Source organism: Chiroxiphia lanceolata, chromosome 17, assembly GCF_009829145.1.
Source record: "Chiroxiphia lanceolata isolate bChiLan1 chromosome 17, bChiLan1.pri, whole genome shotgun sequence".
Lineage (NCBI taxonomy): Eukaryota > Metazoa > Chordata > Aves > Passeriformes > Pipridae > Chiroxiphia > Chiroxiphia lanceolata.
In genome coordinates this window covers 6,049,587-6,074,498 of record NC_045653.1, presented here as the reverse complement: position 1 = coordinate 6,074,498, position 24,912 = coordinate 6,049,587, and the positions used below count along the sequence as shown (strand labels likewise).

Genomic DNA, 24,912 nt, shown 5'->3' with positions numbered 1-24,912 from the left:
GAAAAACTTCAGAAAGGGCCATGTGAGAAGTGCTCCCTCTTTGTCTTTAAAGCTCAGGTGTCTTTCGAGAGAGAGAACATTTAGGTGTTGAAGGGATGTAAAATCCCTATGGACAGGCTGGTTTGGGAGATGCTGTATAAATTAGACTCACATTCTGCAATTCTTGCTCCTTTATACAACAGCCCAAACCAAGACCTTCTATCTGAAATATGGAGCTGGATTCAGATCCAGAGCTGAATTTCCGAGTGGTTGCCTGTCTTCCATCTGTCTGTATTTGGATGTCTCATAGGATATCAGCAGCAGTTCTGGAGTGTCACACATGAATAAAGTGGATAATTATAAAATTAAAAGATATAACATGCTTCTAGGGGAGATAAGACTACAATTAAAGAGTATAAACAAAACTGAGTTTGATGTTCAGACTGATATATTTATTCATTAAATATAATAACATAAACAAGACTATTAACTGTCATATTTTAATGATACTGTACCCTGCAAAACATACTCAGGAAAAAGTCCTATTGACTTCAACAGCAATGCCAATAAATTTAATTCATGACTGCAGTAAAACAGTATCTCACCAATCTTATTGAAGATTATTTGTTGTAAATATCCCAAAATGTTAGAAAAAAAAATACCTGTAACTTACTGAACTGAGTCTGAGCTCAAATGTATTATCTGCAAATCTGAAGAAACCCAGTGAAGAATGCAGAAACCTGTTCCCCAGATAGCTGAAACACAGTATTCCCAAGAGGAAAAAACAGTCAGGCAAGTCTGCTGTCTATTCCATCTCCCTCTGGAAAACACTGGACATATTTTTGCTCAGGAGATGGCAAAATTTGGGCAAATGCCACTTCATATCAGCCGTGTTAAGATCAGATTCTGACCTTTTTAAAGATTGTTAACAGTCAGCAACAGTGGAGGCCTTAGAGCAAAAATTTCTATCTGGAAAATATGCATTAACTTGCTTGGGGTAAGTAAAAAGGCAGCCTGGAAGGGGAAAAAGGGTTTCAGGAATTCTCCCTTGCTGCACACAGCATCTGTGCCAAGAAGATGTAAAACGGGACCACTCTGAGTCACAACAAATTTCTCCACCCTTCGCACAGTCCCTCTGCTCACACGGGGCACCAGGCAGGGCAGAGGCAGCTCCTGCAAGAACTCTGGTGTGAACAGCACAAACAAAGGGGGCCTCACCCCAAATTTGTGGACTGTGAATCGTCCTGTCCAACGTTTCATTGTACAATCCCTCATTAAATCCTCTGGCGTTCGCCACCCGCTCGGCGTCACTTGAAGTGCTGAGAAAACGAGCGCTCGCTGTGCCATGACAAAGGCCATTGGTTGCCTCTTTACTGAGCTTGATACATATGGTGAAAACATATTGACTAATTACTTGCCATTTTCAAAAACTGAAAACACTCCAGAGCCAGGCCCAAGATAATAGAACGAGATACAGTGGGAAGGATGAAGAGTGGGAGAGCAGAGAGGGGGAACAGCACGACTGCTCATCCCTTGCTCGGCAGCTGCTTGGGTGGATGCAGAGGAACAACACCCCGCTGTTCCAAACTGCTTAAAGAGCACTGGGAAATTCATGCACCTCACTAATACACCTGTTCAACGTGGAGACTGGCTGAAGTAACACAGACAGATTCCAGACCCAGCCTTCTCCCACAGCGTGATGGGGCCAACCATTCCGGCTGGGATTCAGCTCTGTGCTGCTCAGTTTCCCACAGTTTTGCTCCTTGCTCTGGTGTTTGCCAGAGAGATTTGGGCCATAGCAATGAAGCACTTGGAGGGAGATATATTAAAGGGGTCAAAGTCAACATGGAAAGTGAGGCACGAAGTTCTGGCTCTAATTTTCCAAATACACCCAGTCCCTCCCAGGCACCGAGCCCGAGCTGCCTGACAGGAGCCCCTGATACACAGGGGCTTTTCAGTGATACACCCTTTTCAGTGCCATCAGATTCCCAACCCCTCCAAGTCCTGACAAATCAGTCCACTCAGCTCCTTGGGAATCCTCCCTAAGTAGTGGGACGAACGCTTGACAAGTTAATTTCAAGGTAGCTCATGGAGTTGAAGCAATGTAGAGCTACACAACTGTAAAAAAAAAAGGGATGTTGCTGGATAAATTCTGCCAGTAATGGATGTGTAACAGAAAATACACTTAAAATTCAAGCTCTTTGTATTAGAAGACAAGCTCTTTGGTTTAGAAGTAGGAAACGTGAGGACTCGCTGAAGCTGGGGTTAACAGGAATACAATTACTGCTATTAGAGTTTTATGAATATGAAACTTGTGCTCATGTATCCACAGTGTAGATATAATAGGAAATGCAATGGATGACTTCTAAAAAATCAAGACAATTTAAAAAAAAAATCAATAATTATTCTCTTTTATTTTTCCTTTAAATCATCCAGATAATAGAAATCAGAGACCTGAATAGGATGTCTAAAGTTAATGGCATTATTAGACTGAGAAAAAAGAAAGAGTGATCAAAAGTTTGACCCATTTACCAAAAAGTTTATAGTCTGTAGAAGCTTGCTATTCTACTAGTTGTGATTTTTTTAAAATTCAAAATAACTCTCAAACCATGTTTGAAGGTTAGACATAGTCATAAGCAGAGAGTAAGAGCAATTTTTAAACACTTCTATTATATGAGAAAGAGTTGTTATTTTAGAAACACATTTTATAAATAATACGATCTCTTTCATAAAAGTTTTAGAAGATTTTCCAGCTTATAAACTAAAAATAAAACAGTTGAAGTGATTGAATTTCCTTTAAGGCAACTCTGGAGCCTGATTTGATAACAGTGCTGGTAAAGTCCTAGTAAAACTCCTGGAAGAATTCCTGGTGTTTTGAACAGCACCAGACATTATCCATATTACCTTTCATTCCTATTACTGTTCTAAGGTAAAATCCTGGGGGGATCATCACAGCTTTGCCCCTGTTGCATAAATATGAAAGGGTTTAAAGGACAGGTTGTTCTCTGAGGGTTAGGAAGAACTTTGCTTCACTGACTTTTTAGAAGTGTGAAAGATGCTTTTCCTGCTCTGGTGAAGTTCCACCTCAACTTTTTCCAAAAGCCTGGGTAAACATCTCAGTTCTAAACAGAAGCAATGAACAAAAATCCTATTATTTATTTTCATTCAAATCCTTCCCAGGACAGTGGAGCCTCCCCTGGGCAGGCCTGACTCACTCCTGAGCCTACCATGGTCTACTGCTGGGTGATAACCCACCTTTTTTAGGGCTTTATGCTTTCAATCATTTTTTTATTCTTTCCAATCAGGGCTTCTTTTATTTCCATGGAAATGTGTATGCCCAGACAGTAATGTGAGCAGAGTGCTCACCAGCCCACCAGTAACGTGTATGTGGTGGGAGCCTGACTGGAGGAGGAGGGGATAACAGAGTCAGGATAATGCAAGGAAAGTTCCCTCCGAAATTCCCTCCTAGAGCATCCACACTCTTCTTCAGCCTGTTGTTTAACCTCTAGTTACAGCCTTTGCTGGCTTGTCTGCCAAGCTGTTCAAAGAGCCCAGCTCAAGGACTGCGCCATATCTGAGTGTGGCACACAATGGGCTGGGAATGCCTGAGCCTCTTCCCTCTCCTGCCTTTCCTATCACTGAACACAAACATCACTCGTGTCAGAAGCAAGGGCTGAGAGGAAAGGCCAGTGCATTAAGACAGCACATAATTGTCATCTCTGAGTTTCTGACATTAATCGTTTTACTTGAAGAAGGCAGCGGAACGGGCTTTTTTTTGTGTGTGTGTGTCCCCCACCTCAAGTGACAACACACAGGAGATAGTCTGGATAAAAACTATAAAAATAATAATAATAAAAAAAAAAAAAGACTCCAAATTTTTTGCTAATTAAAAGTAATGTGTTTTCCCATTTTTTGGCAATTTGATAACACAAAACACTTACTTGGGGGCCACAGGGGGAAACAAACTGAGACGGATAAAAAATGTTTTGTGTTCATCCAAGCAAGACTATGTTAATGCACATTATCCCATTAATGCACATCAACATCGGGAATAAGCGCGCCAATGCAAGCAAGAAGCATACACTTATCATCATTTGATAACATGTTTAATGACAGATTGACGGTTGATTTGCAAATGTGAACTGGCATCAATGTTGCTAACTTCAGCTTCTGCCGCCTCCTCTGCTATGCCAGCATATTTATGTGCATAATTTGATTTCGCAGCCACACTGTTAGTACATTTTTAATATTAACTATGCAAGAACAGACAGCCGAACTTAAGTTGCACTGATGGTTTGAGTTCATTAGATTGAAAAAGATGGGCAATGATGACAAAGATGGAGATGGCAGCGCAACATCAAAGAGGCAACACTTAACAAACACACTCCATTTTGAACAAACCGAACTAACACATTTCATGTTGTCGGCTGCAGCAGAGCCCTTATGTACAACAGCGAGAAAAAAATCCGCTCCTGCCCTGGGCATGCTGACAGCAGCTCTGAGAGAGCTCACAGGCCCCTGGACACACAGGTGTGCGAGATTTCACTCATGTGTTGCAGGTAAAGGGGCTGTTTCTGGTCTGATGTCCGAGTGACAACGACATAACTCAGCAGCCCCGCGCTGGAGCTGCTCCTGGTTTCCATCGGTCCGAGCAGAGCCTGTTCCCGCTCCCTCCCCTCGCTCCCTTTTCCCAGCTGTGATTCTTTATGACGAATAATAAAAAGATTCTGCTGAGAGCTCAGCTCTTGCCTGCACGATGTGCAGAGCAGAACTGCAAGTTCAGAAGCCCCGGGGCCTTGTGCTGCAAGGGGTGGGGTGTCCTTCCCGCGTCCCCAGAGCCAGGGAGCCCAGCACCACACGCTCCTGGTGACTTCCTCTCCTTTGGTGATCCTGGGCAATTCAATTCTGCTCTGATGGGAACATGTAGCAATGAGCTGGGAGGAGAATATTTCATCCTCTGCTCACATTACTGTCTGGGCATATACTGCATCTAGTGTGAATTTGCTTGTTGTGCTGCAATATATAATAAATTTGAGGCAGTAGCTTTATGGTGCAAGTTGTAATTTTAGATTTTATGACACAAACTGACCATCTGCAGGATTCTGACCATATAACCTGAGCCACTCTGTGTAGACTATAACGTTTGCACCTCTGAATCACAGTGAAACTATGATTTAGACACACAATTAGATGGACCAGGTCCTCAACAATTCTCAGCCATCTGAGTTACTGCAGAGCAGCCTGATAAACATACAGCACACAGGCCTCTGTTCTGCAAAGCTTTTAGGAATGTTCTTAAGTTCATCCCTAATCAGCAAAGCTGATTACAATTGCTGTTACTCCCAGACTACTCCTGGACCAGAAACCCCTGGTGCTTGGCACTGCACACACAGAACCCAACCCTGCTGCTGGGACACCTCCACCACAGAGGGCTGGAGGGCTGGAGAGGGCCAGGGGTCATTAGGGAGTGTGAGGGACATAAAGTACTGATTATTGAATTTAATCCTGGAAACACTTGCCAGACTGGGACACTGAGCAAGGGAGCAGAAAAGGACCTTGCATCAATCCTGGCAGGACAGCAGCAGGAGGGTTGCTGGCACCCTTGTCCTGTGGCAGCTCCCGAGCAAATGCCTCCTGCCAGGATGCTGACCTGCCCTAGCTGTAAAACTGCTTCCTTTAGTGTCTGCTATAAAAGAAACATGAAGCTTTCATCTCAGCAGAATCTCTTGTGGAGGTCTGTGCTCTTTTTACAGAGACCTGCATTGCAGGGAGAACTAATCCTAATTCCTGCTACATTCGGTTCAAGGAGCTGTTAAGTGAGGTGTGTGACTCCCAAAATGAGGAATATCAGACAAGACAAGCAGCAACAAACATCCTGGACACCCCTGGCATGGCTGTAGATGGTTATTTTTTTAATCAAAACTATTGATGCATTAGGATCCAAACCCAAGAGCAGACGCTGCCCTGTGCAAGGGGCTGTACTGAGAGTAAGATGATCTCTTTTAGAAAGGCACCAAATAATTTCCAGTGATGGGGGCAGCAGGTAGATCCTGCTTATCCTAGTGAGGACACGAGATCTGAGAAGTTTTCTCAAAAGTGAAAGAACTTTAAAAAAAAAAAAAAAAGGGAGAAAAAGGGCCAGCAGAGACAAGTGCAAGAATGAGGCCACGCTCAGCTTATTTTGTTGTCTTTTGAGATAACACCAGATCATCAGTGGGCGGTTCAGAGAGGCAGAGGAGCAGCAGGGTTTCCTGCCCTGTGAGCTGAGCAGCAGAGGAGCCGGTCAGCCCGTCCCCAGCAGCCTCGATAATTGCCCTGTTAACAGCCTTGAGCTGCCTCCTCCGTACCTGGGCTTTGGCAACAATTAGAAATAAAAACATATCCCAGGGACAGGGAGCTGTGGGCACAGCTCACTGCTGGACACAAGTGCATTTCCAGGCTGGGAAAAGGCTCCCCCTGCCAGCCTTGGCCCGGCACGACCCTGGTGCGCTGGGGGGGCATCGAGGGAGGGTGTGAAACACCCTCCAGCTCCACTTTTGCCCTCCTGGCTGACTGAGCTCCTGCTGTGTCTGTGCACTCACAGCACTGGCTGTGGAGAGCTCCGAGAACAAAGTCAGAGCCTGACACAGTTGGAAGAACCATTAGTTTTCTCAAGTCACAATTATCTCTGCTCCCACATTTGTGTCCTCTCTCCTGTCTCGTTTTAAGTAAGTTACAATTCTCCCACTCCTGTTACTGAGTAGATGCAGATGCCACTTAGTTCAGTGTGATTTATAGCCAGTAGCTAATGTTCAGTTATAATTCCCCATTTTAGACATGAAAAATAGCCGGTAATGCTCAACACAAGGGCCTCTCAACAATGATATATAATTTAAAAATTAACACGAGGACAGAGGAGACGCGGGATTTTGAACTGGGGACTCTCTCATTCAAAGGTTAAATCTCTACAAGGTGAGCTAAAGGAATTAGTTGAGTTATTAAGTGGATGCCTGTGTTCTATTTTCCCAGTACATTAGCTGTTGCAGCCTTTTCCAGTTCAGCTGTCTTCCACCCCAGCATGTTCAAAGTGCAAATGCTCGTGGCACTGTGTTCACACATTTGCTTTTTTTTTCAATGTCAAACAAACTGGAGCTTTGCAGAGCCAAAGGTCAAAGTGGAGGGTCCTTAAGAAAATCCTCTGGGAAATGATGTGATTGTTCTTATGTCTTTATTGTATATAAAATCAGGCTTCATACATGGCTCGTCCTTTTCAAGCATCTTAAAACTAGAAGTGAGTCATGACTCATTCCTGCAACACCTAAGTTATACACGTGGTCTCGTTAATTTACTGGAGTATCTTGCATAACTAATCATTTCCAGGATCAAACTCTGAAGCCTCTGGAACCTCTGAACTGTAAAGAGCTCCTTTAGAAAGAGAGAAGTTAAGTCCCAGCCTCACACGATGAGTCAGGAGCAGAACAAGGGACAGAACCTGCATCACCCGACTCGCTCTGCCAAATGCAAACCATAAACCCCACTTCTGGCAAAGCTCAGCGATTCAGAAAACATACAGGGAGAACAGGGAGCATGGAAAAGGAAAACAGCTTGGCTATGGAGAGGTTTTGGATGTGGCATTCCTTTCCTGTCTCTTTGTGTTCACAATAAGATGCAGCTCATATCCTCGGTGTCTCCTGCTGCACTTTGGTTAATGGTCTCACTCCAGCATCAAATATTACATTTATGGATTACAAATTTATTGACATTTGACATTTGCATCAGCTTTCACCTGATCAACAGGAGCTCTGACTGCCAAAGGGAATTATTATGGAAGATTTCAGCAGCCACGGGAATGCCAAAAAGGTCATTAAATCATATCGGAAAAACAATGTGTTCGTAGCATTCCTACATTTAGTCTTGCCAGTAAATCTTCTGGTTGATGCTCGGACCACCTACTGATGATACTCAAAGAAAAGGAGAAACAGGGAGAATCGAAGAGATGAATTAAATTAAAACCAAATGACATGACGCCTGGCACAGTGGGATCTTTAATTTTCTACTCTATGACTCCAGAATAAGCAAAAAAAGCAAAACAAAGCACAGTGGCTTGACTTTGTCTGAGTGAATTCCCTCCATATAGGCAGGGCTTAACTAAATAATCCTGAGTAATGTGTGCACCCCACATTATTGCATGAGATTTGTATGTGGGAGGTGCAGGATTCAGAAAACATATGGCACATGGAAAACAAATGACAGGGTGTGCTTTTACACTCATTTTGACTATACTTATCACTCGTGTTGATATTTTTTTCCAGACGTGAAATATGAATGTAGGAACTTTCACCCTAATCTCTTTGGAAAAATACTGAGAGTTATTTTTTTTGTGCATTTGTGATTTACAGAAGAAGGCCACCACATAATTCCTGGGAGCACAGACAATGTTTTAAAAACACCCATCAAATAAACAGAATTACCTCCCTCATAGTTTTTTTGTCTGGATGACAAACTTGGGTCTTGCTCCATAAAAAACCCAAGGCCAGCGTATTAGGGCTCCATGGGATTATGGAGGGAAGTGAGTTACTGAACTGGAAGCCCACCCACAGCCTGCGTGTGCATGTCTAGTCCAGGGTGAGCTTCCCTGAGGGCTGAGAGGGCAGGAAGGAAGGGTTGACTTTGCCCTTCTCTGGTGGAAGAGCAGCGTGTTCACTTCACATGAACACGGGCAGAAACAGCCCCCAGCATTGTCACATCCCAGAGGGACTGGGCTATTGTCATATCCCAGAGGGACTCTTCCTCTTAATATCCCTTGGGATGTAGATCAAGGGGTGGGTAAAAGGCAATGCCAGTCTTTTTAGTGGCCCTGTAAAGGAGCCCTGAGGATGCAGTTCCAAGGGTTATCAGTGCCAGCAGCTTGTCTTGCCCCTCAGAAACACAGTTGGTGTGTAGACCCTGCTGTGCTTGGAGCACTGACTGATGCCCACATGGCTACAGGGAGTACAGAGAGCACATGGGGAGTGGCAGAGGCAGTCAGGGAACTGGGCAGAAAGGTTTTTCCAAACCTTGGTTTGACATAAGAGAGAAGTGGAGAGGTGGAGCTGTGTGATGGAGATCTCAACCAGCAGCTGAGCACCACACCAGGGTTACCTGGACTAAGACACTGTCAGTAATCTCTGGGGTTTGTGTTTCAAACTTGGAGGTTTTCAGAAATAAGGAGTGTTTGTGAGTTTTCATTAAATGACTGTGCAAACAGCAGGTTCACATTGGAGTTTCAACAGTTCTCCAGGAGGAGAGGGCAAAACCACTTCTGTCTGCACACAGAGTGCTTTGGAGGTTGAGAAAAGCTGAAAGCAAACTCCAAAGGGATCGAACTGGTATTTCATGTGCAACAGAACAAGCTGCTTTGCCTCCTCTGAATTACTGGTCCGCGCTTGGCTGAGCTCTGCAGTGAGACTGCGAGTCCTGCTCTGCACACAGTGCAGACAGAAATCCTTTGAGTGGCATTTTCATTGTGCCATGGGAAACTTCCAGGGAAAACCAAACAGACAATGGAATAAAGTGGGCTGCCCTTAGGACTGGGGGTTTGAGATCACCTCTGGGTGTGATTCCTTCCTTAGCCATGTGCAAAGAGCAAGTGTGAAGGCTCAGCAATGCTCTGACTGCCAGGGCTGGTTTGTACATCCCTGCCTTGGGACAGGCACCTGCAGAGCTCACCCCAACAGGCCCTGTGGTGGTGCTCAATTTTCTGCAGCTGTCAGGAAGGCCCCTTGCATGTTCTCTGCAGCTCTGGGTGCAGGGATAAAATCATGTTCTCCAGCTGAAGGAGTGCCTGGACTGTAAACTGGAGGCTGGGAGGGTGTTCTGGGAATGGCACCACGTGTCTGTCCTGTTATTCCCTCACACTACTCATGGTCAGAGACAGGATGGACACATGGACTGTTGGCCTAACCCTGTATGGCTTTTCTGCTGTTCTTATCTCACTACTATTCAGCTTTCTCAGAAAAGCAAAAAAATGTCATAACAAAGGTCTTTGCAGTGTTCAGCTGTCTGGCACATCTCCTGGTACAAAGCCTTGTGCAGACTCAGGACTAGGGAATAGAACATGAACAGAAAACATGGCACTCGTTCACTTATAGCTGCAGGCTACAGGCACAGAGAAAGCTCAGCCTGGCAGTGATGCAGGGAGGGAATGTCCCAGGGGGGGCAGGAAAGCTCCCTCAAGCACGGGGGCTTTCGGAGCTTGAGGCAGTGGAATATGGGCTCGACCTTCAGCAGACGGTGCAGAGCTCCTGGGAGAGCAGGAGGAAAGGGGAACAAAAGAGCACGTGGAGTGGTGGCCTTTCTGATCTCTCTATTTTGGGTGAGCTTGGAGGCTCTTTTGGTTCTCCAGTGCAGCCCAAACCCACCATTTCCATGCCCTGCTGGAGCTGTTGTGCAGTTGTGTTAATCATGGGTGAGTGTGGCTGTAGAAAAGGAAGCTGGAGATGCTGAGAACGCCCTGGTAAACCATGTCCCTGTGTCCTCTCCTTTCTCCTCCTGGCCTGTTTGCCTTGCCTTGCTGTGTGCACAGTTTCCATGCTGGTCACTTGATAACAAATCAAAAAGATTGCTGGAGTGCAGGGGCATGGGAACGCTGAGCATCCGTTCACTCTGAGGCCTGGAATCCTCTGCAGGACAGGCTTCCCAAAGGATGAATTCCTTCTCCTTCTTCCACACCCCCTCTGCTGTAGAACAGCACTGAGCAAATGGTCTTGGCTGGCCTGAGGAAAGGCTGGTGAAGAGAGGCAGAACTTGCCCTGCACAGACCACTCTGCTGAGGCAGCTGGAGGAGGTGGAGTGCAGGAAACAACCACATCAAAGACACTCCAGCCACCTCTCCTTTCCTTTCAAAAATGTCACTGCGGCACCCTCCACTTTCTCTAACAATGTTTATCATTGTTCTTCAATTGTCTGGGACAATAAATGGTTAGAAATGAGCATATATCACCAGGAAATCTCTGCCTGCCCCTTCCCCCAAGCAGTGTCATAAAAACGTACAAATTCACATTAATAATGAAGTGCATTTCCCTGAGAAGCCACTGTGTATCTCAGGGAGAGCAGGCAAGGTGGCAGTTGCTGCAGAGTTTCCTATTAAAGAGCAGAGCAAATACTCATAAATCTGATGAGGGGCCAAAGCACATGTTAGGGCTGTCTCCCTCTTAATGGAACCTTTTCTGAAATGAAAAAAATATATATCTCGATACATTCAGGGTATTCATTAGACATGACAACCTCCTCCACTCCCACCCCTCCCTCCCCCAGTCCTGCATGAGCTGACCCCCGGCAGCAGAGCTGGCTCTGAGTGCTGCCAGGGAGGGATTTTGGAGGGGAGGAGGAACTGGTTTGTTTTAATAAAGGGATTGTGTAAATTTACTACAATGGACAAGTCCCTGGCTGGCCCCATCTCCCTCCTTCCCTGCACTGCCGCAGCTGATTCCCGGTCCGTGCTCCTCCGGGCTGCCCGGGCTCTGCCATGTCCCACAGCCACATCATCCCATGAGTCCATCTGCCGGGAAGGAGAGCCCACGGAGCCAGCACTGCACCCAGAGCAGGATCCCTCTGGCAGGAGACCTTTCCTGCCACCTCTGAGAGCTTGGCCAACTCCTGCTCTTGGGGAAACGGAATTCTCCAGACACTGGGAGAGGCAGGAGGAGCATCAGTCCTTGGCTCGCCCAGGGCTGTGATTTTGCTGCCTTGTGTGGTGTCTTAATGTTCTCACAGGCTGGAGATTCAGGGACTGCTGCCCCTTCCTGGAGGTGAGATGCTCTTGGGAAAGAAACCCCGTGTGAGACCCGAGCTCTGTGTGTTCTGCCTCATCCCTGCTCTGGCAGACCCTGAGTCGGAGCTGCCCTGGTACAGATCCTGCCTGACCCTGCTGAGGTGTGAAAGCCAATGCAAAGGCTGATCCTCCCTCCCGTGGACCTGCCTGGATGCACAAACACACCCAGCTCTGAATGGAGATGGGAAGAGATGGCAGAATGAGGCCTGAAGACTACAGCTTAATAATCATGAATTATCTGTTCATTATCCCAATAAATAGTGAAAAATCTCTTCCTCCTTTCCTCCTCCCATAAAGCCATATCTATAATTTTCCTCATTTTCCATCTGTGCTCCATCATATTTGCACTGACTGATCATCCTGCTAAATTACATTATTTTTATTGAAAGGTGCTTTGCAGGGCTGGATACTGCTCATGTCTTTTCCTTTTGCTATTGATCTTTGTGATTTGATTGCTGAAGTGTAAAATGTATAAATAGGACTCAGGTACCCTTCCTTTGAAATCTCACTGGGTAAAAATGTTCTGCTATAGATTATGAAGGCTGTAGCATTTAATAATATCAGGCACAGTAAGGAGAAGGTAAGATTTTGATATCCTTATGAATACTGAATGCTAGAGGAGGTAGGTGCTATTCAAGGTCAGTTAAAATCTGGTTGAAATACTTAAAAGTTGCTGTTTCCTTGTGAGCAGCAGAGTTCCTGCCTTGGAGCTGTCATATACAGTGTGCTTGTGCAGAGCCCAGGAACAAAAAGGGGTTGACCCAGTGGGCTGGAAGCTCTAATGCAATGTTAAATAATATTAATCTTAATAGCAACCTGTAGTATTCATAAAAAGCCAGTAAATCTGCCCAGATATATCGGTGCTGGCACAGTCTGATGTATCATGTGGCCTGACCCTGCTCTCAAGGAAGCCAGGAACACACTATTACTGGTTTTACAAGGACAATGGCTGGATTGAAAAGTTGCTATCTAGGAAAATTCCGAAGATTTAAAAATGTTCAATTAAAAAAAAAAAATATCCTGATCTACCACTTTGGGGAAAGAGTGAAAAATTTCAAAGGATTGGGGAAAGTGAGGCTTCACCAGAACAGGACTGTGTTGAGGGAGGAGTGTTGGGTTGGAGGTAGATCCTTGCTGACAATGGCAGAAAGGCCAATCTGTTCCTTTTCCTGCCTCTGCCTCCTCTCCTTTGTGGTGCTCAGCAATTTTACCCAGCTGATCCCAGCAAAAGTCTATTTGAAAATGAGACTTCCCCACAGAATGTTTTTCCCATTGAGAAGCCACCATTTTCCAAAGGGTTGGTGTCAGAAAAGTCCCACCTGAACTGAATAATCAAGAATTCCACGCGATGAAGCTTCTTTTTCTGGCTGATAACATGGTGAGCACAAGCCTTGGCTTGGCTGGTAAATCCTGCTCACAGAACTGTGGTGGAACCACTGCAGGCAGCCACATCCCAGCATGGCTCATTCTCCTGAAAGGCTCTCTCAGCTTTTAATATTTGTTGCTAAGAAGAAACGAAATTTGCAGAGTGAACTAAATTCTCTAAACTATAATTCTGGGCTACTAATTCAGCAATTGTCCTTGACCATGTAACACCCACATTGGCTAATAGTGGAATCTGATGTTCAGAGCAGCTCCTACTGCTTCAGAGGGATGAGAAAATAAAATCCACAGAAGGAAAAAAAAAAAAAAATCTTCTATTTTGGTATACTTAACACATACAGTTATCTACGTGTCCTATATATCATTTAACAAATTGCTTTGCAATTCTTACAGGGCGTGGTATAATGACTGATTTAAAATCACTGCATTGCTTAAACTGCATTGTTCTTCATCAAGTTGAGTCATTTTTATGTGAAGTGTCAAGCTCTCTAACAAATAACTGCTGCCAGACAAATCAAGTTCCTCATCTTAAAGCTACGGCTAAATAGTTTATAGCTTTAATCTGCTCACTGAGGTGTGCAGTCTATGACAGTAATTATAAATGCAAGGAGAAATTATAGCTGAATGCTTTAACTGCATTAGGAGCCATTTGATGAACAATCATGATTGCCTGCTCATTTTCAACAATAGAGGGCAAGTTAGTGTCAGTGCATTAGAGGATTTTCAGTTCTGCTCTGCTCTTTCTTCCATTTACCACAGAATGTCAGTTGTCTCCTATAAAGTAGGGGGAAAAAAAAAAAAAGTGCCGGAGAAGCTTTAAACTTGATGGTTAAAAAAAGACAAAGGAGGAAACGGAGAGAAAAACTGTTTATCATTATGACTCATTTTTTTTTTTTTTTAGTTTTGCAGCGGCCTCACTTTCAAATTAGTTCATCTCAGGTAGCTGCCTGTGTGCCTGTCGGGGTCTTTTGAAACAGAAATCTCCCCCATCAAGTTGGTAAATTTGACTTTATGGAGACTTATTTCTGCAAAAAGTGGTAGCTAAGGCCACAGAAAGCCTCAGTTAGAGCCCAGTTTCGAGCCAATCTCACCTGACTCTAAAGTGAAAAATACAAATCCGCCTTGCCTTTTTCCTCAGAAAAACATAAAAATTCTAATTTAGTTGAAAAAAAAGAATAAATGCTCTTCAAAGGTAGAAGTCAACATACAAATTACTTCTAATTAAAGCCATGTTCCCTAATGTTTATGGGTTTTCTTTGAAGAATAGCAATAAAAACAAATTTGAAGTGGGTTAAATGAAAGAGAATGGAGATGTCTGATTGTTGCATATTACACATAATCTTACTTTATATTACTAAACCCATATCAGTTAGAGGAATTCAAGAAAACACCAAAGATGAATATAAAATAGATATATATGTCTTTACATTTAAGAAGAATTTATAGCAAATTTCTTACAAACAGCCTCACAGAGGTCTTAAAAATAAATCCATATACATAACACATTTTTCTACAGTACTAACCCAGATTATGCATTTATATTTTTAATGATAGCTAACATTTGAAAACATAACCTCTAATAGTAAATGCTGTTGAAATATAAAGTACTTTATGTATTTTTATACTTCGGGTACTCTTTCCACTGTTTTATTTCCATTCATTTCAATATATATTCTCTATTTTTATTTTTATTTCACCACAGTATTGCCTAGAAGAAGGAAACACAAACTCTTATGTGTGTTTTAAGGATCTCAGCTTCATATTCCTTGTTTCTAAATACTGTGCTCTCCTCCAGGTTATTATTCAAACGTCTACTGGATCTCAAAAAATAACATGGTAAGGATAAGTAAACTCTGAAAATCCCTGTGATTTGATTTAGTCTCCTTGCAGATCTCAGGAAGAATCCATCTGAATAAACTCTGGCCTCCCCACTCCCAACCCAGTGAGAACTTCGGGAGGCTCACGGCTCCAAAACTGTAATAAAATCTTTACAATGCCATCCCAAATACCCCATCATTTCAGACAATTTGTGCTATCATGCATACCAACTGAAATTATAGCTCCAGATAACAGTGCTATCACTCTGCCATTGCAATTTAAATATATTTTTCCGAAGGTAAGATACAACCTGCATCTCGATATAAATTAGAAATGGATGAGAATATTAAGAGGACAGCAATTTCTCGGTATCCAGAGGCAGGAAGGACAGTACCTTATTTATGTAGTTACACATCAGCTGAATAATATGTCTGTGTGCAGGTTATTACAATGCAGAAACCACACTTTTTTTTTTTTTTTTTTCCCCCCTTGGAGATTTCTCCCCCCCTGTGTATTTGTTCCTCACGTGCTCAGCAATGTGTTTGTAGAGGTGGGTGTTTGGTTTGCCTCTTAGTAATAACACAGTGCTTTTAAGACCAAATCTGAACCTTTTGTCATGTATTAAGCCATGAATGTGCCCAAATAACTGTTGTATTAATATATTTGGCAGACAGCTTTTGTTTGATAGTCCCCAAATTATTGGTTTGCTCTAATATCTCCTGTGTGAAGACTATGAATGGCAGAGTCTTAATAATCACTAACTGGTGGGGAAGGAAATAAAGTATGGTCTGTGTTTTTCTGCCCAATCTCTCTGGTATTTTGTCAGGTATGTTGATTTTGAATGGCCAGCTAAACAAGGAACATTTATTTGTTGGGTCCTAATGTTGGGTTAAATGCCAGAATAGAAACTGGAAGGTATTAGGCCTGTTTGGAAAGCAAACTCCTTTTGAGTTAGACAGCTAAAATATGCAGAAATAAATCTATTCCAGTGCAGACAGCACGTACAAGATGTATGCAAAACTTAAATCTTATTACACTTGAACACTGACGTTGTACTCCACAGTAATAGCTTCTATTACCCATCCCAAAGTAACCCTTTGATTAGTGGTTTAAATTATTCAAAAGTAGCCCTTTTTAATGGAGCTTAAGTGACGCAGAGTCCTCGTGCTGGCTCTGTCCACAGAAAGTGTTTCCTAAAGCTTCAGGAATATTTGCAGCCAACACATGGGAGATCTCCACACAAACGGGTATTCAGCCCCTGCACCCTCAGTTAGCCAGAGAATGGCCACAATAACTGGGGGATCAGTGAAAACTCACAACATATCTTTAATTTTGACCATCTGACGAATTCATTTTCCCGATGTTAATCAAGTAATGAACACGTTGGAGAAACCCTGAATCTGCACATGATTGTTCTGTGAACAGCAGAGCCTGAGTCTGCTGGAGGAATTGCTGGGGATGACTAAACAGAGCCTTCCTGGAAAAAAACCCCGTTAGAACAAAAAACTTCTATTTGGACTTTAGGTTGATGTTCTGCATATTTATTTAAATCAAGAATATTCAAGTTTGTGAATCAAGTAAAATTAAAAATGCAAAAAATGGTGTGTCATCTGAATATTACATTACATGTTATAAACATTGGTTGTGGCAACTGGTGTATCTTTCAGCAAAAAATAGCAACACTAATGTAGAAGTATCCTACTAACAGGGCTTGGAAATATTAAGCTTGTAAAAAATCTCGCTGCTTTTTCAATTAAGCTTTAACCCCCCCCAGGTTATACCCAAACTTGCACTGAAGTCAGCGATGTTTATGGATTGACTCCCACCAACATGAAGCAAAATAGAATCAAACATCTTCAAGATTAAAAAAGGAATGATGGAGAGAGAGGTTAAAATGATGTGACAAAAGAGGCCACTCACAGTAGCAAGTGTTTAAGGAAGTGTAAAATATTAAAATATTTTACAAAACTGAACATCCAAATATCAACAGAAGAATAACTGAACTTTAGATAGGAACTTTTCAGAGTTACTGGTAGATTTTCGAGGCTGTGTTTGGGATTATGAGAAACTTGGAATAACTGAGATTTTGCTAATTTGACTTTTGAATTGTCTTCTTTTTCCCCACCAAAATCAGATTTACTGGTGTGTCAGCACTGAAGGAGGTAATAACCTTTTGGGTTTCAGTGCTCTTTACCTGCTTTTTTCCCACTCTCACAGCAAAGAGTAGCACTAAGTCCTTGCATTCCGCATGGAAGTGCATCGGATGTGAAATGATTTATTCTTAGAAACAAAAGAGAACTGGGAAAACAGCTATTTTGAGCATATTAATAAGCAGCAACTTTTCTCTATGGGGCAGTGTGGTTCTGCATTTAGCAAGCTCTCTTCTTGAAAACACTATAAAATGGATAAGTACATGTGCTTAGATTAACGGCGCAGGAGCACGTTATGCATTTTATACTGTTTTCCTACATTAAGAAAGTACGAAGTTCTTATGGAGCCTCCTTAAAACGATGAAATTAAAACTCACTATAGAGCATGCATACCTTAAGAGTTATTCTTCATCCACTTCTGCTACAAATTGTGAATGGTGTTCTGGTGACTTGCTGTGTGTTTTGCTTAGATGAAGTTTTACTGCATGTTTGCTCGCAAATGTCCGACAGCACAACTTACATTTGAACTTAGAGTCTGTGTCCTCTTCCCCAGCTATTGTTTCAGGAGATCTTTGAACTGAAACTCTGGAGATTTCTTGCTCTACCTTGGTTTGCTGCTCCACAGCCAGCCTGTTCATGTCTTTCATTTGGAAACCTAGGTGGGATTCTAAGTGGCTAATGTAGGTAGATGGGGTTCGGAACTGAGATGCACAGTCGCTGCAATAAAAGACTGGATGTCCTTTGTCCATGTTTTTCAAAAACTTTGTTCCTCCGGTTTTCCTAAGCTGATACTTGACATTTGCCAACCAGTGGCTGATGGTGGTCATCGACAGTCCAGTGAATTTGGAAATCTGCATGCGCTCCTGTGGGCCTAGATCTGATAATAAATATTTACCTTCAGATGTCTGGAAGAGGCTGGAAGCAAACTGAGCTTGCAAAATGAGAAGATGCTGAGGGTTCCAGTTTGACTGTCTGCCCTTCCTTTTATGCAGAGTGGAGACTTCTGCTGAGACATCCTCGAAGCGTCGGACATCTATTTCCAGCTTCATGGACGGGATCCTTGAAGATGCAGCAGGTTTTGGTGTAGTAGCTTTGGGAAGAACTTTGACCATGTCGGCGATGTCAGACAGAGCATGTTTTTGAGGTGGAGAAGTACAAGATTGTGCTTGGGCTGACTCAGCTTTCTTGCCTTTGGATTTGGTCAGGTCAATAGGCTGATCATTGTTTTCAAACAAATAGTGCCTGGATACACTGGCAGGCTTTGGTGGGGTTGGAGCAGGAGATAAAACCGGCTTCTCCATCATATTTAGATTACTTTTGTGGAACATAGAAATTGTGCTAGAGCTGGGGCTGCAGTTGGCCTGAGGCTGTAAAGGCTCAGTGGCTTTGCCCAAGTGATTGTTCAGCACTGACTGCAGCGCACTGAGGGGGTTGACACAAGGCAGCTCCGAGGAGTGGTTGGCGGCAGCACAACCATTGCTGAGAGAAGCTGCTGGTGGCTCCTTGAGGACTGGTTTTTCTTTTCCACTGTCCTCTTTAATTTTGTCTTCTTCTTTCAAGGGACATGGTTCTGTCTTTTTTGGCTCCACAGAGGTTTCAGGTTTGAGGAGAGGTTCTCTCTCGCTCTGGCTGAGTGGGGCCGGCTCAGCTTGGACGCCCTCTTTAGCAAAGTCCTTCTGCACCTCCTCCTTGTCATCAGCCTCCTTCTTCACTTGAGTGCACTGGGCCATGTTTGCTGAGATAGGGACCAGAGGCATCACCTTCCACTTGGGTGCTATGGGCCTCAATTTATTGGTCATTGTGGGCCTGATTTGCAGCACTTGGGATCCCACAGGCAAAGACGGCTTAGCTCCCTCTGAGAGCTGGTAGGCTGCGTGGATGCTGGGGTATGCACTCCAGCTAGGAGCTCCATTTTGAGCTTTATTGATGGCTGTTGTGACAGTGTTCTCCAGGGACTTTAAAATGTCCCCACCACCCTTTGAACCATCTTCTAAATCCTCTTCTCGGAGGTACTGGTATTTCATTGTGGGATCCAGTGGCTTCTGAAGAGTGTCTTCATACTCCTCAGTTTTTACTGCTTTCTCATCTCTATTTGCATCATCAGCTTTATCTTTTTTACTTTCCTTTTTCAGTTCAGAGGTGGGAGCTGTGCACTCTGCAGATGATTTAATGGTCGATTTTGAAACCGGGCTGTCATTGGCTGGTGCCTCAGACAGCGATTGCATTTTTTCCACAGCTAAAGGATCCAGAACGAGCTGCTTTCCTTTCTTTGAAGCCGAACTTGTGACTTTCAAGAAATGGCCCGTGACCATCATGTGGGTCGTGAGCTGCTGCAAGGTGTCATGGGAACTCCCACATTCCATGCACTTCAGAATCTGGGATTTGCAGGCCTCGAACTGCCACGTGTAGCTGGCACCGTTCTGGTACCCGTAGCGGTTGTTGGATGACAACTGCAGGTTCGTGTTCTTCTGAGGAGAAAAGGTATCCGAGAAAGACCCCGTCGTGGAGTCGGGGGAGCAAGGCCTGTTTACATCAAACACGCGTTTCTTTGCTGGAGTGACCATTTTGGAAGAAATGGTTGGTACCGGCTCCTTCAAAGGCACTTTTTGGTAATGTTTTGTTTTGATCATATGAACGCTCAGATCTTGAAGGGAATCAAAAGAGTCACCACAGAACATACACTTCAGAACTTTTTGTGCATCTTCCTTGTCCATGTCCTGGAAGGCCCTTTTCCGGGGCTTTGAGTAGCTGGTAGGTCTGTGCTTGTCCTTTTTGTGGTTGTCATCTTGGTAGTGGCCTGTCTCGTTCATGTGGACCGTGAGCTCCACCAGGGTGTCGTAGGCGGCGCTGCACTGCCGGCAGCGGAACCGGCTGGCGCCCGTGAACACCGTCCCACACATCTTGCTGCTCTGCCTGTACAGCTGCACCGAGCTGAACAGGTTGGGCTTGGACACGGGCCTGGAAGGTAAGTTCTGCTGCAAGCTTTTGGACAGCGCGTCTTGGTGCCAATCAAAGTCAGCTTTGTTCCCTCCGTTTCTGTTGTCGCAACTCCGCTTCTCGGAGTTGGACAACTTGAAACCCAGCCCCAAGCCTGTCCAGTAAGAGTCCGACAGGATGTTGGCATAGACCGCTGTCATTTTGTCCATGCAGTCGTGTGCTTCGCTCTGGGATTTGGGATGGGCACTGGATTTTGGGTCCTGGGGCTCTCTAGAGCAAATGCTTTTAATATCTGCCACATGGTCACTACCATCACTCAGCAGTGATTCATTCTCTGCATCCTGGTTGGATATGTGACTGACAGGGGAGTTCTGGAAGCTAAAGTTCCCTTTCTGCTCAGGACCCACGTCATGTTCCTCATCCGTGCCAGTGTCATTGCTGCCCTGGAGCTGAGCAGTTGAGTTGTCATCATCATCTTCTTCCTCCTCCTTTATATCTTCCTCTTCCTTTAAATCTTCCTCTTGGACATAACCTGAAATGTAATGTCAATATATGAAATAACGTGGTAAAGGAGAATGCTCCAGTTTCTAGTTTCACTATGTGTTTTCTTTACTGGATTTTGTTTTAATCTACAACTATGTTCCCTCTTAGTTCTGGAAGTGAAAAAAGCCAATGATGTCTCTTTTTGTGAAGGTTGCTGCAGTCAGTTGGCAGATGATCATAATTCTTTATAACTGCCAGAGATCCCGAGTTAATAATTTTCCTGTCAGGGGAGTATAATTCTAACTGTTCTGTAATGGGACAGTTGGAAAATTCATATGTAAGTATTTAAAGTTTATACTAAAAGCTTCAATTCTATGAAATTGTTTTTAGCCTCAGTGAGAGAAAGGGTGGAACTGGCAAGGAAAAGAAGAAAAATAGGTGCCATAATCTTCCTGGTTCAGAGCATCATGTAGGTACAGTCACCTTATGCCATTTGATCACCCAGAAATGCACTGCAGAATATACACAAATAATTTATATGTCAAAATACAAGATATGAAAGCATTAATAGGCGTAAGTGCAACTCTTTTGTTTATAAAAGTAATGTACTGTGTAGCATAAAAGCAAATTGCGCTTCAGTGAAAACAAATCCACAAATTTGAGAGCAAGAACCCTTGGAAGTTACAGCAGAGTATTAAGATATGAGAGAGGAAAACCAAAGTTAACGGTAAAACTGGAAAAATAAAACAAATCTGGAAGGATTTTCTTTGACAAATTAACTATTTAATTACTAAGATGAACTTGACACTGGAAGAACAGTAAATTTGAAGTTAATTAAGGAATTCAGGTGTTGGGTTTTGGGGGATGTTTCTCATCAAAATTTCAGCAGCTCAGGTCTTCCCAGGAGATTGGTTGATGAACTTTTCTCCAGGCTGCTTTGGTGTGTTTCTTCAAGATCTAGATTTTCCTATCATGTAATTATGTAAAATAGATAAAATAATTTAAAACAAACAAACAAACAAACAAACAAAAAAACGAAAACAAAAAACCCCCCCAAAAACCACAAAACCAAGCCCCCAAATCAAAGGTACCCTTAAAAAAATAAAATAAATTAATAAAATAAAATTTTAGTAGTTGTAGTTGGAAGGGAACCCTGAAAGCTCGGAGAGCACAAGGAGTTGGACTTCGATGATCCTTGTGGGTCCCTTCCAACTCAGGATATTCTAAATTAGACTAAAAGTGCTACTTATTTAAAATCCAATCCCTTCCCATTTTCTGAGGCAAGCCATTTTATGGCTCTTTAAGAACCTGGCTCATTTTGCTTCCTTGAATTTGGTGCTCCTGAACAAACGATACCCTTTTAGCAAATCAAAAGGGATGGGCAGGAACGGTAGAAATGTTTTGATTACCATCTGGGCAAAGCCTTCCAGAGCTTTTCCAGAAGTGTGTTTCAGTTTTCCAATCTATTTCCATGTGTATCTCACCCCTTCCAACACATTTGCCACCAAGCCAAAGAGACCAGAACTAGAGGAACCATTCCCTGGATGAAGCTGCAGCATAAGAAGAGGGAAATGATGGCTCTCTGTGGATGGGCAAAGAAACCCATGTGAGACATCTTTCCTACATCCTTCCCACGGGCTTTGGAGCTGCACTGATCACTCTGGCTCAGAGCCAGGCTTGGCTTATTGCAGGGATGGTACCACACAGCTTCACAACCAAAGACAACAGCAAATGGCCTGGGCAGCACTTTAGCACATTAAAATAATAACCCCAGAGTAGTGGCAACACTGTGCTCTCCAGCAAATCTTTCAGCAAAGAAGCTGAATATTAAATATGAAGTGCTAAATACTCAAAAATACTCCTTTCAGGAGTGTGCTGGGTCACCTCAAGAATCAGCAGCCCCATCCTCAGGTGGCCAGACTGAAGCAGCAGCAAAGACAACGCTTGAGAGCTCAGTATTTTTCCTGCTCCTTAAACTTTTTCCCTGATAACCAGGTCCTGCTTCCTCCTTCTCCGATGTTTTTTCAGAGGGACAAGGAGAAGGGAAGGACAGGGAGGTGGCAGAAGCTCCTTCCTAAGAGGAGGAGTGACCAGTCCCACCTCAGCCTGAGGTGCTGCACTGGGGAGGGCTCACAGTGCCAGGCACAGCACAACAAAGCCAGGGAGGGAATCCAAGGAAGGAATCAGACAAAACAGGCAACAAAGAGCTCTCACACCCTTTGGGTCGGTGCAAATCTGATTCTCCATTTCAGCACGAATTTTTTGAATGCTATTAAGCCATGTTTCACCAGAAGGGAAGTTTTTCCTTCGGAAGATACACACAGTAATTTCTTCCTCACAGTATCCTTTGTCCTTCTAAAAAGATTTACTAGGAAAAGCAGAAGTACCAGACAGCTGCACATCCCCCACAATACAGATAAAATTTGCTGCTTAATTAGGCATTGACATGTTTACTATAACCTTTACAGAAGAGTAACTTGTGCTGAGAAATCTTTTTTTTTTCTCTCCGTGTGAGATACTGACACAATCTCATGTAAGTAGTAAAAGTAACCAGTTGCAGTATTTGAAAGGGGTCTACAAGGAAGCTGGAGAGGGACTTTTCATCAGGAACTGGAGTGACAGGACAAGGGGGAATGGACTCAGACTGAAAGAGGGGAAATTTAGATGATATATTAGAAAGAAATTCTTCCCTGTGAGGGTGGGGAGGCCCCGGCACAGATTGCTCAGAGAAGCTGTGGCTGCCCCATCCCTGGAAGTGTCCAAGGCCAGGTTGGACAGGGCTTGGAGCAACCTGGGCTAGGGGAAGGTGTCCCTGCCATGGCAAGGGGTGGAACTGGATGGTCTTTAAGGTCCCTTCCAACCCAAACCATTCTGTGACTTTGTGATTTTTAACTTACCAAAAACCACCATCATAATTTCACAAAACCAGCAGTCACATCTGTTTTAATGGTTTAGGGGTTTGGGCAGCTTTGAAAATGCATTTCAGTATCCTGCTTGTAAAACCATTTCTGTTTATGTAAATGATTTAAATTGCTGTGGGCATTTTAAGGACAGTGGAGACCAGTTCTACAAGACAACCAAGGGTACCAGACATGAATGTGTCCTTCCAACAGGGTTTTTTAGTAAGATTTCATTGGACATGAAGTTTGATCTGAAGTGATGTAGCTAGTTAACAGAAACAACATTAATTTAAGTGGACTTTGCATTATTTATTTTAAAAGTAAAGGGTGTCTTAAGCCTGTACACCCAGATGCTTTAAATGCAGAGTCTGTAATAAGTAGCATAAATTTTGCACGTCGTACTGATGGCCATGTAATAAATTGTTGAGTGACCTGTTCTCTTCCCACCAGTTCTCCCCCAGGCTTATTCTGACATTCCAAACCTCTGAGATGCTCGTACGTAGCTGTTTTGCAGAGAAAAAAAAAATAAATTAAAATTAAAGGAATCCAGACTCAATAAACAGATGAATAGCTTCCCCTTTTTCCCAGATGAGAATTTTCCCCACCAAAGTAAACAGGCCCAGGCAGATGGAAGATGGGCAACGTGCACTCCTGAAGAAGTGAAATTTTAATATCATTAAGACTGGACAAAACCCAGGAGCTTCAAAGCATCAAATAGAAGCAATTTCTGGCTTCTTAAATGGAAACACAGCGTTTGGTTTAGTGGTGATTGATCCCAAGACAAAGTAGTCAAAATCATGACATCAGTAAGGAGAATATTTTCATATGGATAATAATCACAAATACAACTCTAAATTATTTGGTTTTTTTAATTTTGATCTGTGCTTTTGTGATGGAATTCATGGTAACTTCAGAAAGCTCCTTCTCGAGGAAAAGGGGCTGCAAGAAACAGCTGATTCTTTATTCTTTAAAAGAAAACACTTTCTTAGCTATTTCTAGACTATTTCCACTATTAGAGGAGCTAAAAGGAAACAAGTCCAGTTAACACACCTGCAAAAACTCTGAATGGAAGGGTCTAAAGCCACCCACATCCACCTGGAGCCTTGGCCTTTCCCTGCAGGCAGCACCAATCCAGCTCCCAGTGGTGCTGGATCCAGGATTGATGTTCAGGCCTCTCATCTGTAACTGGCCCCACGTTATACATCATTCCTGACCTGGAACTGTAGAGTGTCAGTACATCTTTTTTTTAAAACATATTCATCCTGACTGTTAACTTTTCCACCAGTGGATACTATTTTCCCTCAAATTTGCTCTTTTTCCATGTAGAGAAACATTTCTTAAAATATATATATATATATATATATACATACATGTTCCTTTCCAAGACTGGAAAACTTATTTTCTGCCAAGGGAAGGGACAGTGAATCATTGTCCAGAACAACACTGCTAATCCATGTAAAACCCATCCACC

The 24,912-nt window shown here is 43.4% G+C and overlaps 1 protein-coding gene across 4 annotated transcripts in view; it reads right to left on the bottom strand.

Annotated features, from left to right (window-relative positions):
- TSHZ2 (teashirt zinc finger homeobox 2) overlaps positions 1-24,912 on the bottom strand; it is a 222,025-nt gene that overhangs the window by 70,374 nt on the left and 126,739 nt on the right. For 3 of the 4 annotated variants that reach the window (XR_004360006.1, XM_032704892.1, XM_032704890.1), the window contains exon 2: positions 17,515-20,590. Coding sequence is in view for 3 of the 4 variants with exons in the window: in XM_032704892.1 (XP_032560783.1) it covers positions 17,523-20,590 (3,068 nt within the window). In the remaining variant the exon portion in view is untranslated. Of the gene's footprint in view, positions 1-16,495; positions 20,591-24,912 lie in introns of those variants that run through there. The other variant, XM_032704889.1, reaches the window with a different exon arrangement.